The sequence below is a fragment of the Triticum aestivum genome, chromosome 3D (assembly GCF_018294505.1).
Source record: "Triticum aestivum cultivar Chinese Spring chromosome 3D, IWGSC CS RefSeq v2.1, whole genome shotgun sequence".
Lineage (NCBI taxonomy): Eukaryota > Viridiplantae > Streptophyta > Magnoliopsida > Poales > Poaceae > Triticum > Triticum aestivum.
The window spans coordinates 102,065,271-102,085,668 of NC_057802.1; the positions used below are offsets into that span (position 1 = coordinate 102,065,271).

Below are 20,398 nucleotides of genomic sequence, written 5' to 3' on the forward strand. Positions count from 1 at the left end.
CGAAAACAGATAATATAATAGCATGGATACTTCACAAATTATATATATGTTGGAGACGTATCAAACTGCAAGTGTCATTCTCGATTGCAACTACATGTATTCGATAGGACTGCAACTATGTGGTGTTTTATCGGGGACTAGGCCACTTGCATGTCTATCACTAGGCACACAACTGCAAGTGTCACCTTGAATGCAACTGCATGTCTTCGATGGGTTGTAACTATGTGGTGTTTTGTCGGGGGGGTGGCCAGTTGCATGTCTAGCACTAGGCATGCAACTGCAAGTGTCACCCCCAACTACAACTGCATGTCTTCGATGGGCCGCAACTATGTGTTCTTTTGTCGGAAGGAGTAGGCCAGTTGAATGTCTATCACTACACATGCAACTGCAAATGTCATTCCCGACTACAACTTCAATTCTTTGATATGACTGCAACTATGTGGTGTTTTCTCATGGGATTAAGCCAGTTGCATGTCTACCACTAGGCACGCAACTCCAAGTGCCACCCCTGACTGCAACTTCATGTCTTCGATAGGACTGCAACTTCATGTTGTCTAGGTGGCTGCAACTATGTGGCAGTTTTCGGGGAGGGGAGGGGGGAGTATGCGAGTTGCATGTCTACCACTAGGCACCCAACCAGAAGTGTCACCTCTGAGTGCAACTGCATGTCTTCGGTAGGACTACAACTCATTCATGTTTTGCCGATGCAGAGGTAGTTGTTGGTTGTCACTAGTCACGCAACTGTGAGTGTCACCCTCGACTACAACTGCATGCCTTCAACGTGACCGCAACCTTGTGGTGTTTTGTCGGTAGGGAGCAGGTCAGTTGCATGTCTACCATCAGGCACGCAATTGCAAGTGTCACCCACCACTACAACTACATGTCCTCAGTGCGACTTCAACTCATTGTTGTCACTTTTTTCCTTTTTCCTTTATTCTTTTTTTTCTGTTTTTCATTTTGTTTGTTTCTGAAAACTTATAAATATCGTAAAAAGTGTAGATTATCAAAAATTGTTCGGAATTTTCAAAATTTATTCACGTTACTTTAAATTTGTTCACATTTCCAAAAATGTTGTGCAAATTAAAAAAAAGCACATTTGTATTTTTTGTGTTTTTAAATATTTGTACTGAATATAAAAAATGTTTATAATATAAAATTTTGTTCAAATTGTTTAAAATTTCCTCATCTTAAAAAATGTTCATGTTTTTAAAAGGTGTTTTTGTTTCTTAAACAATTATTTGTGTTTTAAAAAAATTGAATTTTCAAAAATTGTTCGTGTTTTAAAAAATGTTTGGGATTTAAAAAATTATTCATGTTTTCAAAAAATATTCATCATTTACATTTTTTCACAATTTTTACAAATTCTTTACAATTTTTTCAAAAGTGTTTTCACATCTCAACGCTGTTGCAGTTCTTATATAGTTCAACTTTGCACGATCACCAGCAAGGCCGACTGGGTAGCTGACACATTTGGAGTGTGAGGTCGTGTTACAAAAAACGAGTTTCTTTTCACGTGGACATGTGTGTGAAAAGCAACTCGTTCCCTTCACCACATGGGGTAAAGCCCACCACGTGTTTATCAACAACACAGCACGTAACTTAAGCCCACACGAGGAAAAATACAACCCAGCAACTCACAAAATAAACATGTCGTTGATGCCTCCGGTAGGAGTGGAGGCTTAGCAATTTTTTGGAATAATGAAATAAATATTGAGGTTTTGGGTTATTCAAAGTATCATATTGATTGCAAAGTCACTGGTGCAGGGGACCAACCGTGCAGGCTTTCATGCTTCTATGGGGAAGCGCAGACCCATCTCCGACATCATACTTGGGATACAATGAAGAACCTTTCTACACTCCATGATCTTCCTTGGGTGTGTATAGGGGATTTCAACGAAGTGCTGAAGCATGATGAACACGATGGTATTGGCTCTAGGAGTCATTCACAAATCCAAGGATTTAGAGATTTGTTGACGTGTGCGGTTTGGTTGATCTTGGTTTCAAAGGGACACGATGGACCTATGAAAAGAAAGTTACGGGCGGCTCTTATACCCGTGTAAGACTGGACAAGGCTCTTGGCTCGGTGACATGGTGTGATCTATACCCGACAGCAGCTGCAGAGCACTTAACGGCGGCGACATCCGACCACTCGCCCATGCTCCTCAGAACAACATAGTCATGTGGGGGTAAGGCGAGAGGTAAACCTTTTCGTTACGAGGTGATGTGGGATAAACATCCCGATCTAAAGCCAACTGTTCAAGCAGGGTGGGAGCCGAATAGCCACAATCCATCGGTCAGTGAAGTTCGCGCCAATCTCGAGGTGCTCGCTAGTAATTTGGGCGTCTGGTCCAAGACCACTTTCGGGAGAGTCCGAGGAGAGATTCGGACTTTAAAAAAGGAGCTGGAACGTTTGCGGAGTGACAGCTTACGGACTGGACCATCTCATGCGGAGGTAAAGATTAACGACCGCTTAATCAAGCTATATTTAAGAGAAGAGTTGATGTGGAGGCAACGATCTAGAGTTGAGTGGCTTTCGGCCGGGGACCGTAACTCTCATTTCTTCCACATGAGGGCCTCGATGCGTCGGAGAAAAAACTTGATCAAGGCGTTGCAACGGCCAGATGGGCAAGTAACGGATGATCCTACGGAAATGCAACAAATGGCCCTTGACTTTTACAAACAACTTTACACTTCTGAAGGAGTACAGGGTGTAGCGGATGTGCTTCAGCATGTGCCAATGAAAGTCACTCCAGCGATGAACGACATCCTGCTGGCCCCATATGAAGTGAAGGAAGTTCAAACTGCGCTCTTTCAGATGTTTCCGACCAAAGCGCCGGGGCCTAACGGCTTCCTAGCCCACTTCTTTCAGAGACACTGGGATGTCTGTGGAGACATGGTGACCAAGGCAGTTCTTGCTATTGTGAAGGAAGAGGAGAGCCCTGCAGCATTGAATGATACGATGTTGGTGCTCATTCCAAAGGTATCAAACCCAACGTTACTATCTCAATTCCGCCCAATAAGTCTATGTAACGTTTTTTACAAGATTGCTTCGAAGGTGCTTGCAAATCGTCTTAAGCTCATCCTCCCGGATATAATATCAGAGGAGCAATCGGCATTTGTACCGGGGAGACTGATAACTGAAAACATAATTTCAGCATACGAGTGCTTGCATTTTATGAAGAGGAGCGGGTCTAAGAATAATAGCTATGCGGCGTTAAAGCTTGATATGATGAAGGCATATGACCGTGTGGAGTGGTCATATTTAAGATCAATCATGGAAGGGTTGGGTTTTGCAGCACCATGGATTTCAATTGTGATGAATATGGTGAGCTCAGTATCCTTTTCTGTTATGTTCAACGGTGTGAAGTCAGAACAGTTTAAACCTACAAGAGGTATTCGACAGGGAGACCCGATTTCTCCATATCTTTTCTTGATAGCAGCGGAGGGCCTTTCGTGCCTTTTAAAATCCTAGAATCAATCATCCCAGCTCAGCAGCATTAAGGTGGCACCGTCGGCCCCGGCGGTGAATCACCTTTTATTCGTGGATGATAGCCTGCTGTTCTTCAGGGCAAGTGTTGATGGAGAGGAAAAGATGTCAAACCTATTGGATACTTATTGCTTGGCGTCTGGACAAAGGATAAACAAAGACAAATCTTCAATTTTCTTTAGCAAGGGCTGCCCTGAGATAGTTCGCAACGCTGTCAAGGGTTACCTGCAAGTTCCTAAGGAGTCTTTGAGTGACAGGTACTTGGGCATGCCTACTGATGTAGGACACTCAAAGAAGGGAACTTTCAAATATTTGAGTGACAGGGTCTGGGACAAGGTGACGGGCTGGATGAGTAAATGCCTATCAGCTGGTGGAAAGGACGTCCTCATTAAATCTGTGGCCCAAGCTATCCCTGTCTATTCTATGTCATGCTTTAAGCTCCCGAAAGGTTTGTGCGATCACATAAAATCCATCATTCGGTAGTTTTGGTGGGGGTGCAAACAAGGAGAGCGCAAACCAGCTTGGGTATCTTGGGATGTGATGACTAGACCGGAACATCTGGGAGGGTTTGGCTTCAGAGACCTCGAACTTTTTAACCTTGCTTTGTTGGCGCGACAAGCATCGAGACTACTTCAGGAACCAGCAAGTTTGTGTGCGAGAATCCTCAAGGCAGCGTACTACCCCGACAAGACGATACTAAGCGCCGAACTGGGATCTAGACCATCCCAAATCTGGTGCGCTATACTTGAGGGGCGGGATCTAGCAAAACAAGGAATTATTCATAGGATTGGCAATGGACAAACAACGGAAATTTGGGCTGACAATTGGATACCAAAGGAGATGACGCCGCGCCCCATCACCTCGCTAGTGGCGAACCCTCCTAGGTATGTGTCCGAGCTGCTTTCACCAGTTACAGCTTCATGGAATGAGACACGGTTCGAACAGTTTTCCTGCCAATTGATGCTGAAGCCATATTACGGATCCCGGTTTGTATGCGCAACATTGATGACTTCTAGCTTGGCACCCGGATAAAAAGGGCAGATTCAGCGTGAGCTCGGCTTACAAATTTTTGCTTAAAACGAAACTGCAGCGGGAGGAGTGGCTATAGGGACGAGGTGGATCATCTAATTCTGAGCAGGACGAAAAGGCATGGTGTTCTTTATGGAAGCTTAAGATCCCGTCGAAGGTAAGGATCTTCCTTTGGAGACTTGCCCATCATTCACTACCAACAACGGATATTTTGAAGAGGCGGAATATGGCAGTAAAAAATGCTTGCCCAATATGCGGATGTCAAGATTCATGGAGACACGCTCTAGTTGCATGCACTACGTCTCGCTACGTATGGGCGTTGGCAGATGAAACAATGGTTTCACAAATGTCTGATAACCTGGAAGCTAACGCTAGGATCTGGTTGTTTGAGCTTAATGAGGTGATGGACCAGGCTAGTTTCACAAGAATGGTGATTACGTTATGGTGTATTTGGTATGCCAAATGAAAGGCGATATATGAATCAATCTTTCAGAGCCCGCAACAGACGTCGTGTTTTGTCAGCAATTACATCGACGAGCTCGGCTATGGGAGCACTCTGAGGGAACATCAGATAACACGAGCGGAACACGAGCGGCTGCGTCTGCATCCCGGAAGAAGTGGTTGCCACCCCCTAGTGGCAATGTGAAGCTTAATGTTGATGGTGCAGTGATGAGATCCTGACTGGGAGGTGCCGACGCGGCAGTGTGTAGAGACCAGGGAGGTTTTTACCTGGGTTCATCAGCGGTTGTCTTTCATGGCATCAATGACCCAGTGACTTTGGAGACTTTTACTTGCCGTGAAGCTCTGGCTCTAGCTGAAGACCTTGCAGTTCAGAACATGTGTGTGGCATCGGACTGTCAAGAAGTGGTGAATGATATCAACAGAGGGACTGGAGGCCCCAATGCTGCATTGGTACATGAAATATCGAGTCATTGTAATAGTTTTATATCTTGCTCTTTTATTCACGAGCGTAGGAACCATAATTATGAGGCTCACAATCTCGCCAAGTTTGATTGTACCCTAGACCTAGGTAGACATGTTTGGTTGGGCAATCCTCATGACCCAAACCTTGTACCTATGTTGATTGTCTTGAATGAATAAAGATGGCGAGATTTCTAAAAAAAAAAAACATGCCGAATCTAACACGGTTGACGTCAGCCGAACGAGGCTTCGCGAAGTCTCAAGACCTAGACAGACCCTCATTTATAATCATCATAGGTATTATCTATATCCATACCTATACCTATATTATCTCTACTTAATAATAAAGCACGCATCGCTTCTGGTCTTCCATCGTGCACTCTTGCAGAAAAGCCCTTGTGTTTTTTAGTAATTAAACCCACAGTCCTATTTTAAGTGGATTATAGGAGAAAACATTTTGTTTATGCAAAAAACACCATGTGATTTGGTATATTCAACACAAGTGCTCCTCTGCCCGTCCGCCGCATCTGGTACACTTGCCTAATAAAATTAATCGGGTACGCTTGTGTTGCAAAACAAGGTTGTTACCATAATAATAGTTCCACCTCGCTCTTTCACACTCAATCACATCAACTTTTATACTACATCGGCAGCCTTGCTGCATCAGAAGTCAACAAGGAGAGAAGGGGGACATAACAACCGGCAGCCTGATCGGCAGGAGGAGGCCCTTGAAACAACCTGCTTTGACTCAACTGGCTCGACTACTACATATCTTCGATGAAGAAAACAGAGATGCAGATGGGATAGAGTGAATGCAAAGAGTAGTCGCGGTCACCGTTGCTCCCGCCGGCGATGACCGTCTTGCCCGCGTGGCGGCCCACATGAGCAAGGCCGAGGGACGAACCAGACGGTCCATGGTGGCGATGTCGTCGTTGTCATCATGCATGTAGACAAGGTAGTGGGGAGGGTGGCCGCGGCAACGGCGTGGCTCCTTCCGTGCTCCTGCTCATGGCCAAGGGAAAAAGAAAGAACTAAGAGGCAGGGGAGAGAAGGAGGGAGGAGGAAAGGCGCACTGGAGCTCCGGTTGGGGGCGGCGTGCACGATGGATCGGGCGCTGAGAAGACAAGAAGGGAATCATGCATGGGGAGAAGAAAGATGAGAGGATGAGAGGAGGGCGCTGAGAAGATAAGGTCGGAGGGAACAGCGGCGCGAGGGCCAAACGGCACGCGTCGCCCGCGCGCGAGACGGCTGGTGACCAAGCGCGGGCTAGAGACACCGAACGCTTGATTTTCGCCATAACCAGATTAAAGAAAGAAAACAATTAACCAAGAGGGGTTAGCTTGAAAAGGATTAAATGCTTGATTCTCGCCGTTGCATGCATTTGTTTGCTTCTCCGTATCTACATGCACAATTGCACATGATTGACGGGTTTGGTTCTACATTTCTTTTTCTTGACAAAGTAGGATACATGCACATGATTGATGGGTTTTGTTCTACATTTCCTTCTTCTTTTATTTTTTGATAAAATACTTCAATCCTTCGTACCCATTGTAACCCATTTGTTTGTCTTTTTGACATACTCACATTGTAACCCCATCTGTTTGTCTTGATGACATACTCATCCTGACTGCATAGGTCAGGACACACGGCGAAAACATATATGCGTGGACGTTGGAAGAAATAAATACATAAATTATCTACGGGCACTGCTGAATCTGGTTTATACTAGTGCATAATAAACTATCAGCGCCAAAACATAGGCATTTACATGTCATCGCCACAGAGTCTTTAATTGTTTTTAATAAAGTTGTTGTTCTGGATTAGGAAGAAGATGCCATGCTTGACGTCCCTGAAGATGGTCATGTCTAAGCTAGTACGAAGGAACGAGGCAACCACCTTAGACATCCTTTTGACCCAAACATTGATGCTATGGAGAAACAAGAACAATTGCATCTACTAAAATTACTTTGAAAGTGCTGCATATACTAATATTTTTTGTCTGAAGTCAGTGCAATAATTAATCTGCCGGTATGGTATGCTTTGTCACCAGGCATGGATAGACTAGTTCACAATGTCATACTGAAATCGGATGAAAAACATGGTGTATATAGCAATGCTCTTACTTCAGTATCATTTTTCATCTTTCTAAATTGCTACAAGGAGAAACATGATACTCTAGCATGCAAACAACACATATGTTCTGATGCTTATGTCCAGCGTAATTAAATTTATTTATAAGCTACATATGCTATATTTATGATGCAAATTTTATACCAGATTTCTAATCAATTACAGATTCATATAGTATACAAAACTCTCATGGAGGCAAGCAACTTGGATGGCAGTCTCGAGTCGTAGATGTCAAGGAACAAAGAAAGAAAAGAGATATAGAGTGATATCAGTAACTCAAAATAAGTGTTGCGTGTATGTTTTTTAATTATCGGTGTGATGGTTAAGTTACATGTGAGATATGCATTGTCACTATATATTGACAGTCTAGTCTACAACGTCGTATTAAAGTCCGACAAAAAACATCATGTGTGCTATTACTTCAAAAATTCTTTGAATTAGTAGCTAAACTCTTAAAGAATGTGCTTCAAAGTCGAGAAAAAATGCACTCAGTGGAAGTCCTCCTTGCACCCCACTCTCCAACCATTACCCCTCCACCCCGTAGCAACGCATTGCTTCTGGTGCTACTCCATCAAAAATGTCCTTACAATTGCCAGATATTACACCCAGTGCCACCTATAAGTGAAGAAAAAACGATTCAGTTTTCCCTAAGTCGCTACGCCGGACTTTGCCTTATAAATAAGAGACCCCCTAATAAACAACAGATATGTGATAGCACGCTGGCTAGAGCGGCTCTCTTCTAGCCTAGACACCAAGGTTTGAATACTTACTATCCATTTTTTTTCTACCTTTTTTTTATAAATTTTATTTTATCAGGCAGATTGAAATACTTTTTAAAATATTCATATCTTTCAAGTTCTAACTCGAAATCTAACATATTATATGTGAAAATTCCTCAGAAAATGTGCAAATTTCAAATATGATATTTTCTTGCATGTCAATCATTTCTAAAAATCCCACTTTCCTTCTTTTTTTGTTTATTTTTTAATCTGGTAGATTCAAATACTTTCCAAAATATTTATATCCTTCAAAACCTAACTCAGAATCGAACATGTTACATATGAAAATTTCTCAGGAAAATGTGTAAATTTCAAATGTCTAATATGTTTGCAACTAAAGTGAAATTTCACTTGGATTACGGTTGCAAACACATATATCAGCAAGTCAAAAATAATGCCCTTATGCACACGTTATCATTGAGTACTAAAATGTATTTTTTCTATTTTCATCCTAATGCAATATGTGTTGGGCAGCACTACGGAGGAACGACAACAAAGGCGTAAAGAGATAGTGGTAACTAGGTAGATATTTTTGTTGTCTAATAAATTGGAAACATCTTAAGTATATTTCAGAAATCATCCCATATTTATGTTTTTGTGCAACACCACTTATCATGTTGTTTGTCATGCAGCATCGTGAAAGATTTTAAGGGATTTGCTGATGAAGTTGAGTGGGTGTATGAGGGATGATTTTTTCTTCCAGTGCAACGCATGGGCATGTTTTCTAGTAATAATAAAGGGGCTATTACTTATGGCGACATGTCACCGAAAGTGCCCCTAAAATTGCAAAATATTACCCACCGATACCAAAAACGTTTCACACAAGGGAATCCCCGCCTGGGCCGGCCCATGCAGCAGGAACCTTCTATACCGCATTCTGCGCGCTGGGAGAAGACACAGTGCACCTATTTGTGGCGGCCCATGTCTCGGAGGCCTGTTTTTTAAATTTCATTTTTTGTTTTTTGTTTTCCATTTCCGTCTTCATTTTCTTCTACTTTAAATAATTTGGGAACAAAAAAGTTCCGAAATTTTCATAAAAATGAGAATTCTAAAATAAAATGTTTAATAAGAATGTTTGTGGATTCAGAAAATATTCCCTATTTTTAAAAAATGTTCGCATATTCAAAAAATGCTAGGGAAATCAAAAAATGTTAATATTTTTTGTAAAATTAGTGTATTAAATAATGTTAATGAAGTTGAACAAAGTTTTGCCAATTCAAAAATGTTCTTGAATTGAAAAATATCCTACAAATTCAAAATTGTTTGTGACTTACAAAATAGTTTATTGATTCATAAATGTTCGCTAATTCAAAATATATCATGCATTTCAAAAAATGATCGTAAAATAAAAAATGTTCATGAATTTCAAAAATTCTTTCACCGATTTCCAAAAAAATGTACGTCGATTCTAGAAATGTTTGCCTATTTAAAACAATGTTTTAGAAAATGTTCACAATTTTTTTTGCAAATGATATAAAATGTTCATGAATTCAAAAAATGTTCATGATTTAGAAAATGTTTGAAAATCTGAAAGAATGTTCACAAGTTTATTTTTTTCATGATTTTGAAAAATTGTTCATGATTTCACGAAAATGAGAGTGATAATGTATCTCGGTGATGCAGCAAAATGTGGTCATGGCCATCGGAGATTATGATTTCTTTCTCCCGTTGCAACCCACGGGCCGTTTTGCTAGTTTATAATCATACTTTTTTTTGTTTCCTGGATTAATAAACATAATAAAAAAATTACTCTAATATTCAACAATGCTCTGTATTCACCCAAAAGAAAAACAATGCTCCGTACCACCGCTTTGATTATCAAAGCAGCAATGGGGCTGTGCTTGTGCCCCTACTTCTGTTAAAAAAAAAAAACTTGAGTTCCTCGATGGTGCAGATCTCAACAGAGTTCCCCGGAGAACATGTCGTTGTCCTAAAAGCTGCAAAAAGGTCTCATTTCACTTTGATGAAGCCCTTTGTGCTTCTGTAAGGTTTTCGTTTATGTGTTCTTACCTTTTGTTTGAACCTCTATGCTCCGAGAACATGATGTGTAGTCGATTGTTTTTACATGCAACGAGCTGCATCTTTGTGTCACACTCTCTGCACACAGTTACCAAAATTGTAAGTGGGTAGACAGATCGATGAATAAATTCACCATGTGCATATAGCCTGTAGCCCTGTACCCCCCTGGACATATCATCATTATAGTAGCAAGGGCCGCTAATGAATATGCAAAAAAAAAGGCAAAAAATATCATATTCCCTCCAAGGAAACCAGGCCCCAAGCTAGGAATAGTTCACTTCATATATTCCATTCAATGCGACAGGGTACGGAACTGCAAAAAACTTAATCGAGATTCATTACAACACATAGTACGATAGATCGAAGCTAGCCCACGAAGACACCAACGTACACAACCAAACCATGAACTCAAACGAAACAACCAAATCAAAACGCACATCAAAACGCACACGTCCGTCCGGCCTAAACGCATGCATGCAGACATGCCACAAATATAGGTAGCCAGCTAGCTAAAGCCCTCTCCATGGCGATCCGGTCGATCTACGCCTTCCTCCCCTCGTTGGCTTTCTTGAACGAGGCCGCCTGCGCCGCCGCGGCGCTGTCTACGCCGCCGGCCGCGGCCGCCGCGAACGCGTCCCTCACCTGCTGGGTGGTGTAGGCGAACCCCGGACGGGTCATGGAGTTGAGCAGCGCGGCGGTGCCCTCGCGCAGCAGCGCACCGGCGCCGTCGGTCCTCGTGTTCGCCAGCGCGTCCTGGATGCTCATGCTCGGCCCGCCGGCGACCGCGCCACCGGCGGCGCCGAAGAAGTGGCTCACTGAGCTCGGCCAGCTCCCCAGCGCCGACCAGATCTGCATGGGGTGCGTCCTCCAGTAGCTACGTGCAAAAACAAATGCAGCGTCACGGGCTCAACACGTCAGTGACTTGACTCGTGGTATTCGTAGAAGAAAGAAAATGTTACGTGCCGGTGTAAAATGGCTTACTCGCATGTCCCGAGGCTGTTGGGGTCGACTGGGATGAGCGGCGTCGGTGTCACAGACCCGTGGCTGCTGTGCGACGGTGCAGCCGGAGTTCCGCTGTAGGAGCCTCCGTCGTGGGCCGGCGTCGGGGAGCTCCCGTAGGCGCCTCCGTCGTGGGACGGCGTGGGTGAGCTGCCGTAGGCACCGCCAGTGGAAGGCGTCGGGGAGCTCCCGTACGCGCCTTCGCCGTGTGACGGCGCATCCGGAGTGGACCCGTAACCTCCGCTGTGCGACGGGTCAGGCAACGAACCAGAGCCCCCGTGCGAAGGCGGCGTCCCGTACCAGCCGTGCGACGGGTCAGGCAACGAACCAGAGCCGCTGTGCGACGGAGTCGAGCCGGAGCCGCCGTGCGACGGCGTCGTGCCGGAGCCTCCGTGGTAGGGGGGCGTGCCGGAGGAGCCTCCGTGCGAGGGAAGCGGCACGGTGGTGCCCCCGTGGCCGGGGAAATTGTGCGGGTCGAGCGACGGCACGCAGTCCGGCTTCTTCACGTCATCTGCAAGCACGCCACGGGACGGCATTTGTTATAACCCAGCTCACTACTCACCAGTCACCACAAGCTTCATGCACAAGATCTAGCTAGGTACGCACCTTGGCCTGCCTTGTCCGTCGGGCCGGTCCTGGCCGAGACGGAGACGAAGGCCTGGGTGGCCAACGCGGCGAGCAGGAAGCTCGCGAGGAGAGCTCTCTGCGCCCCCATGTCCTCTAGCTTCTTCTTCTTCTTCCGCCGCTGCTTCAGTGGGAGCTGCTTCAGTGGGAGTGAAGTGGAGAGGTGGAGTTAACTGAACGACACAGGCGAAGAGAGCGGGGTATAAATAGCGGGGAGCAGAAGCTACCAGACCGACGCGCCATGAAAATTGATGAGGTCTGCGTGAGAGAGCGTGGTAAATGGAGGTCGCAGAGGCAGAGATGACACCACCGAGTGGTTGGCCAGGGCATTCATTGCGCGCCATGAAACGCTCAACCGATCCGAGTAGACAGGGCAAAGGTCATGGACTCATGGTGGACTGGCCTTGCGTGTTTATCACCTACCTAGTGACAATAAATTCATTTTCCTCTTGAAGTTTTTGATTCGGGTTCCAGCTATCGATCTTGAGGCGGAGATGTGCATGGCTTCAATTCGTGTGCTGCAGGATGATGGATGATCCGGTCCTACTATTGACCAAGCGCACCATCAGTTTGGCCGTAGACCATGCATGAATTCTTGGCAACCCAAGTTTCCAGTAAAATGCATGTGTGTGCTACTGTAAAAGTATCTGTCTATGCATCGACACATTTTTATGCCTCGATCAATTATAAAATGTGTAACTTCAGTTTAGTGAAAACTGCAACCTGCACAACCAGCTGCTCACTAAATTAAAGTTGTAATTTTTTTGAATTGATAATACTTAAATGAATCTACTGGGAATTAGCAAAACTTACTGAAAAACCAGGTATGCTCACACATACAATTGTCCCGTTGGTTAAGATTTTCTAAAAGTGTATATTCTCACTTTTCCCCCTAAATGCGAGCAACTTATGACAAAGTTTATCTCAATATAAAAATATTACTCCCTCCAATTCATATTACTTGTTTACTCCATGTGACGGGTTTTTACCCCTACATTAGTATTTTCCGGGGCTGAATGAACTAGCTAGCAGAGCCTGCAGCCCCCGCGTCATCCCCGCGTGGGCGACTCGGGCGGGCCCTAAACCCAGCTATAGGGGTCGCGCTCTCCCTCCTTCCCTCCCTCCGCCGTCGCCGGGGGACGCCGCCGGTCTAAGCCTCGGGGCCGACGGCGGTGGCGGAGGACATTGCCTCTCTCCCGCGGCGCTGGAGTTGTGCGGGGCCTCGAATCGTGTGGAGGCACGCCAGATCCGATCGGCACGACGGCGATGGTTGTGGCGCGGCGGCGTCGGAGGCGGCGCGGGCTGCATGCGTGTTCGGGCGGCGGCGGCTCTGTGGTCGGCGGCGGTGACGGCGCGCCATCTGCCTTTGGATTGGCGGCGGTGGCATGGAGGGCACGGTGGTCGCGTCGGTGGCACCTCCAGTTAGATTTGTTCTGACCGGTGCAACTGGTGGTGGTGGTCATCTCTTTCGTCGGAGGTGGTCGGGTCTCGAGATTTGTCATCTAGTCCCGGCTACGAGTCGGGGAGACATAGTTGGCGGTGAAAGCCGGGCTGTTGGCGGGCGATGGCGGCGTTTTGCGTCATTACCTTGATGAAGGCATCGTCGTGTAACTGTTGTCGACCCACTCGTGCTGCTTCGGGGAAAACCCTAAGATCTGGTCCTCTAGATCCGACGATGGCGGTATTACGGTGCCGTTTCTCTCTTGGGAGCATCGTTTCTGGAGCAGCGCTAGAAAATAGAGGCAGGAGGTGGAGCGGCTTCGTCTTCCACGGAGCTTCGGTGGAGCTATCAAGTCATGCATGGCCGACAGGTGTTACGTTGAGTCATGCCTACTTGGCAGGTGCTACGCATGACAGATCTTCCAGAGTCTTCGCGTATGGACGGACGAGCGCAGGGCGGTAGAGCCGCTGGGCACCTTGGTGGCGTCCACGGATGTTCGCACTAGCAAGGATGATGCAGATCTCTCTCCTAAAGATGGATCAGTGGTCCGATGACGATGGCGGCTTCTAAAATGTGTGCATGTGGTGTGCACTTTAGGTAGGTTGCACCGGCTGTTGGTCCCGATACGTTATGTGGATGGATCAACGACGACACCGTTTTTAGATATGGAGAGTAAGAGCACTTCACATTATCAAGTTTGTAGGTGTAAGTGGTAGCTTCGGTGGATTGATGTATGTTCTTGTCAGACCTTTGTGAAATAATTAATAAAAATGGTTGCATACATCGATTGATGCAGAGGCCGGGGGTTTAACCTCCTTTTCAAAAAAAAAAAACATTAGTATTTTCAAAAACCAACAAGCATGCCCATGTGTTGGGACGACATGGCAGTTGACTGGGCGGACAACTCACGTTTGTATTCGAGGGAGAGGTCACTAGATAATAGGATTTGACTCAATCTAATAAAAATTTCAGAGAACGTTCACAGGTCTAATAAAATGTACACAAGAATCCCCCGTTGCCTTCTCTTTCCCTCACGCATGGGCAGTTAGGGCAAATTTATCTTCCCGACCAAACTCCATCGGCCAGCTCGCCTCCCCCTCTACATACCGCTTGGCAGCTGGTGCCGGCGAGGTGAATACGTGCCTTGGCTTTGACTAGTAATTTAGGTTAGTTTTACTTAATCCTCGTAAGGGTAGCACTCAGGCTTCTAAAAAAAAGGCAATACTCAGGCGGATGGCGGCGCTCTATTTTGGAGTTAATCTTCTAGGCTTTGATAGTACTCAAATCCGTCTGTCTGGACGGAGTTGATGGAGATCCGACGTAGATTCCTGTCATCTTGTTGGGACGGTGAGGTTAGGGTTTCTCGCCGTACATGCATGACGGCGAGATCTGGTGCAACGCACTTCAGATCAATTCAAGGCTTCAACGACGATGACTGCAGCTCCACAACGCTGGTCCTTAGAGGCACGCGCATGGAGACTTCTCGGCTATTATCGACAAGGTCAAACCGACTCCGATATGGAAGTGATGGCGATGGCTCGTTCTCGCGATGGTAATGTGATCGTTCGGTGACCCAAGGACCTCAATGTAATTTATTATATTTGGGGTGCTTTGTACTTTCGGTAAACTTTTATAATAACTTTGCGTTTTTATGCGAAAAAGTCTAATAAAATGTTAGGAAAATTAAAAAATTAGCTGCCATATTGTTCTAACAAGTTAAGATAATATGACATGTGTTGTTGTTTATAACTACCGCCCATGGTTCATTACAGTATGTGAAAAACTGACTTTAATTTGAAGAATTACTATGACTAATTAGAGGAAAACTAGATAACATTTGCCATGCGTGTGAAATTGTTATGAAGCAACAAAGGCCAATTTGCCATGGATATGAACATGTGATGGCTGACTTGACATCCAAAACAAACATTTGCCATCCATCTAGTATTAGAAAAAAAAACATATTGGTCATAGTGTGCCCTTACCTCATTTCGGCGGCCTTTATTGACGACAATCGCCTTACCATCTGCGGTGTCAGCATCACCATCGCCCATGCATTTTTTAACCATTGCTCTGCATAAATAAATAAACAACATTGCAAACTTGCCCTGATTAGTGGATTTTGGTGCAAAAATTGAGCTCCTCCTACCCCGGCAAATTCCCTCCAAGCCACTAGTGTTCTATTGCACATTGACGCCATCGGCGATAACCCCCTGCTCGACCCCGACACACTACAACCCCCAAAATTGCAAAGCCCCGGTCCCAACAAGCACCTCTGCACCAAAAAACCGCTGCCCTCAGAGAAATGAGCAATGTTGATGACATGATGGGAGGTCTTGTTGAGCCTCCGCCGCTATCGTGCCACCCAACACCCACCACCCCATTGCCAGCCATCATTGTAACTCTCCCGAAGTCGCGCCACCCTACACCCACCACCACGTCAAGAGCCATGGTTGCACCTCCGCCGCGGAGACGCCACCTCCCATTCCTTTCCCCTCGTCAGGTCGTCGTGGACTGAATCAACGAGATCCCCTCGTCCCTCAACAAAACCTCATGTCTTTCGACCCCAACGAGCAGATGCGAACCCGAGTGAAAAACCTGGTTCGTGGAAATGAACCTACCTGGAAGCTTAACGCAATGGTGTGATGTATTGTCAAAATCTAGTTGTCGGCGAGCGACGACATCAGTTTGCCGGAGAATGAGACGACGTCGTGCGACATGGAGAGGCAGAGGCATGGGGCGTTACCAAATCCCATGGGTAAAAGAACCACCCTACCACACCCATGTAGGTCGCGCGGTTGCCACCCTGGGAGAAAAGGTTGTCGTCGACTTGGCCAACTCGGCCCAGCATCGAATTTCATGCAGCGAATCCAGCGCTTCAGCTCACGATGAGACACCCAAACACCTACTTTTTTCATTGCAAGTTTGCACATTTTACATGATCAGTCATCCAAATAGCTTCCAATTTGTATTCGGCCAGAAGTGTTGTCAATATTTTTGGTTATTGGTTGGACAGTATTCCAAATATGTTCTGAATGCTAGTAAGGGTGGGAGCATATGCCATATTATAGTCGCTTTGGTTGCGTATAAATAATTTGTTTTAAATGGCAAAACTCTTCTCCGTTACAAGTTATTTTTCTCTGTACGCACTCGCTTCGTACGTGGTCTGCGCTATACCTAACGGAGTAGCAACCATTATTCAATACGGTCTGTATGTAGCCGGAGGTGGTGGCCAAAGAGGTTTCTACCTAACATGAGTGGCACATAATTTTCGGATTGGTCCACCACCTCCTCCGACCTAGGCATCATTTGGGTCCTATATGACTCTACTGTTGCCGATATGTCATTTTTAAATTATCTTTTGTCAGACTGTTGGTGTTTGCTTTTATTTTTGTGCATCTTAGTTATACAGAAGTTGGTGTTTGCTTTTATTTTTGTGCATCTTAGTTATACAAAGGTTGAGTGTTGCTTATCATGCTTTGTATATATCAATGCTATATTTTAAGTTAATAAAAAAGTTTCTTTTATCTAAAAACACACTTCAGCTCACGCAAGAGAGCCAGGAGAAAACATTAGCTCTTTTAACATTTTCGAAAACCTAAACGAAACAAGGACCTATTAAATTATGATTAACGAAAAGGGCGTGTTGAACGTGACATATCTTGTATTTCTAGTCTTATCTTCTCTAGCCTTGTATAGCTAACTCCAAGAGATATGGTAGGATTAGTTACCTTGTCACGCAAGACATCATGTGTATATAATGTAACCTACTCCATGAAATACAATGAGTTGCACCAAATATCCTCTCTACATGGTATCAGTTTTACGGCGATCTTCTGTCGCTTCCGCACCCCTAAGCCGCCGCGCCTACCCCTAGTCGCCGCCGCGCCAACTCCTAAACCCTACCGCCGCCGCCGTCGCTACTCCCCCCATAGCCACCGCCGCCGCCTCCTCCTTCCCACACCTCAAGCCGCCACATCTCCCGTAGCCGCCGCCGCCGCCGCTTCTCTTCTTCCCCCTGCCCTCACCACCTCTCTCCCGAAACCCTCAGGGCCGCTGCCGCTACCCTCTTCCCTCTGTAGCCGCTGCCGCCTTCTCCCTCCTCTCACCACCACCCAAAACCCTAACCACCCGCCGTCTCCATGGCCAAGGCTGACGCATCCGACGCCGGTTCCTTTTCCGGTGCCATGTTCACCTCCGATCGCCTCAACGAGATTCACATCAAGGACCACGTACATGTCATCCTCGACCTCGACTCGCCGTCCTACAACGCATGGTGCACGTACTTCGCGCTGTTGTTCCGCTCTTACTGTCTCATCGAGCATGTTGACGGGAGCGTTGACATCCGCGACATGAAGGACGACGACGAGTGGCTCGCTGTGGACGCCTGCATCGTCAAGTGGCTCTTCCTCACCATCTCCGGCAGCCTCTTCAACATGGTGAACGCCCGCGATCCGTCCGCGTATGCTATGTGGACGCGCCTGTGTGATCTCTTCTTCGACAATCAACTGCAGCGCCACGTCTTTCTTCAAGGGGAGTTCTTCACTATGCAGCAAAACGATCTTTCGATCGACGAGTACTGCACGCGGCTGAAGGTTCTCGCCGATGAGCTACGTGACGTCGGCATGATCATCGATGACTCGGTCCTCCTCACCAACCTCCTCTGCGGCCTCCACCCTGACCTTGGCCAGTCCGCCGCCAACCTCTCCCTCATCACGCCGACGTACGCGAAGGCGGTCACATATCTTCACATGGAGGAAAAGCGTCTCCGTCACACCGCTCGGCAGGCGACCCACGCCGCTCTCCACGTCGGCCTCGCCGCCGGCCACGGCTCTTCCCCAACCCAGCCGGGGCCGTGCGCTCCCGCTCCTGCCCCGCCACCCGCGCCTGCGCCCTCCGGTGGCCGCAAGCAGAAGGGTCGCGGGGGCCGGGGCCGCAACTCCAACACGACGCCGTGCCCCCCTGCGCCCGCGGCGGCTGCACCTCCCCCGCCTTGGCTCTCGGGGTATAACCCATGGACGGGAGTAGTGCACGCCTACTCCATGCCCGTCCCCCGCCCACCAGCTTCGGGCATTCTTGGGCCACGGCCGAGCACCCCTCAGGCGGTGCTGACTACACCGGTCCCTGCCGCGTATGGCACCGCCGCAGCCAACGGTGGCCCGACGGCCTATGGTGGTCCCTCGGCGTACGGCGGTGCGCCGGGCTATGGTGCATATGGTGGCGCCCCTCCGGTCTACGACCCGACGCTTCTCTCCGCCATTCATGCTACCCCCTCGCCGAGCGCCTACAACGGAGGCGGCGATTGGTACATGGACACCGGTGCCGCTGCTCACATGGCCTCCAACCCCGGTATCTTATCTCGTGCCGCTCCCTATCCCTTCTCCTCCCGCATCATGGTTGGTGATGGCAGCTCTCTTCCCATCACCCATCATGGTTCATCCTCCCTTCCGTTACCCTCTTCTTCTTTAACTCTCAATAATGTGCTCGTTTCACCATCCTTAATTAAAAATCTTTGTTCTGTTCGTACTCTTACTCGTGAAAATCCTGTCACTGTTGAGTTTGACGCTCTCGGTTTTTCTGTTAAGGATGCTCGCTCCCGGAGGGTCCTGCACCGATGTGACTCTCCCAATGATCTCTACCCATGCGGTGCTTTTACACGCAGTGGCCCGGTTGCTCTCCATGCCGACGTCTCGCTTTGGCACGCTCGTCTCGGTCATCCCGGCACCGACGCTCTTCATAAAATTTTGAGCACTTTTCCCTTTTCATGTAATAAATCAGTGGCTCATACTTGTCATGCTTGCCGCATAGGAAAACACGTTCGTCTACTGTTTTCTTCATCTTCATCAATTGCTACTTTTCCCTTTGATATTATTCATTGTGATGTTTGGACATCCCAGTGCCTAGCAATTCGGGTTTATCATATTACCTTGTGATTTTAGATGATTTTTCACACTTCACTTGGACTTTTCCGTTACGCCGCAAATCCGATGTCGCCTCCACCCTCCACTCATTTTATGCCTATGTCAACACCCATTTTCATCGCACCATTGCTCATCTTCAAACCGATAACGGGAAAGAATTTGATAACCTCGCCATCCGCCATCTCCTATCCACTCATGGCACCATATTTCGCTTAACTTGTCCATACACATCCCAACAAAACGGCCGCGCCGAACGTATTCTCTGCACCCTCAATGAGAGTGTCCGCGCTTTGCTCTTTCATGCACACATGCCACCTCGCTTTTGGCCCGATGCACTCGCCACCGCCACTCTCCTTCTCAACCTCCGGCCTTGTAAACCACGCTGGAACTATACCCCTCACCATCTTCTGTTTGGGTCTCCTCCATCCTATGATGATCTCCACGTCTTTGGTTGCTTGTGTTATCCCAATATGACCGCTACCGCGCCCCACAAGCTCGCACCACGCTCTCTCGCTTGTGTCTTTCTTGGCTATCAACCCAACACCAAAGGCTTTCGCTGCTTCAACCCGGTCTCTCGTCGAGTGTTCGTCTCACGGCACGTTTACTTTGATGAAGCTGTTTTTTCCTTTGAGCAGGTTTCAGCGACAGCAGCTCCGACCTCGGACGCTCCCACTCGACGGTCTCGGCGAGCCCTTGCGCTTCCTTTGCCGCGCCTGCCCTCTTCTTTGGCGGGCCCATCAGGCCTCTGGGCGGGGCCTCGCTCGCCGGCTCAGGAGGAGCCGGCCTTGCCTCGGTCGGCGTCGCCCATGCACGTCGCGGCCTTCCCGCCACCCGCGGCTCCACCTGCGGCCCTGTCGCCGTCGCCATCGCGGTCACCCGCGGCCCTGTCGCCGTCACCATCGCGGCCACCCGCGGCCTCGTCCGCGGCTCCATCGCCGCTGCTGGTACGGCCACCCGCGGCTTCGTCCGTGGCCCCGTCGCCATCGCTGGTGCTGCCACCCGCGGCCTTGCCCGTGGTTTCGTCGTCGCCACCTGCGGCCTTGTCGCC

The 20,398-nt window shown here is 47.5% G+C and overlaps 1 protein-coding gene across 1 annotated transcript; it reads right to left on the reverse strand.

Annotated features, from left to right (window-relative positions):
* Window positions 1–10,626: 10,626 nt before the first annotated feature.
* LOC123077698 (protodermal factor 1) lies at window positions 10,627–12,224 on the reverse strand. Its single transcript, XM_044500000.1, has 3 exons — window positions 11,971–12,224; window positions 11,347–11,875; window positions 10,627–11,239 (listed from the first exon to the last, which is right to left on the reverse strand). Exons 1-3 carry the CDS (start codon window positions 12,077–12,079, stop codon window positions 10,906–10,908), a joined length of 972 nt encoding a protein of 323 aa, XP_044355935.1. The 5' UTR covers window positions 12,080–12,224; the 3' UTR covers window positions 10,627–10,905.
* Between the last annotated feature and the right edge of the window lie 8,174 nt (window positions 12,225–20,398).

Coding starts and splice junctions, on each gene's coding strand:
- LOC123077698 (XM_044500000.1), bottom strand. CDS start 12,079: ATGGGGGCGCAGAGAGCTCTCCTCGCGAGCTTCCTGCTCGCCGCGTTG. Junction 11,876..11,970: donor GACGGACAAGGCAGGCCAAG/GTGCGTACCTAG, acceptor GCGTGCTTGCAG/ATGACGTGAAGAAGCCGGAC. Junction 11,240..11,346: donor AACAGCCTCGGGACATGCGA/GTAAGCCATTTT, acceptor TTTTGCACGTAG/CTACTGGAGGACGCACCCCA.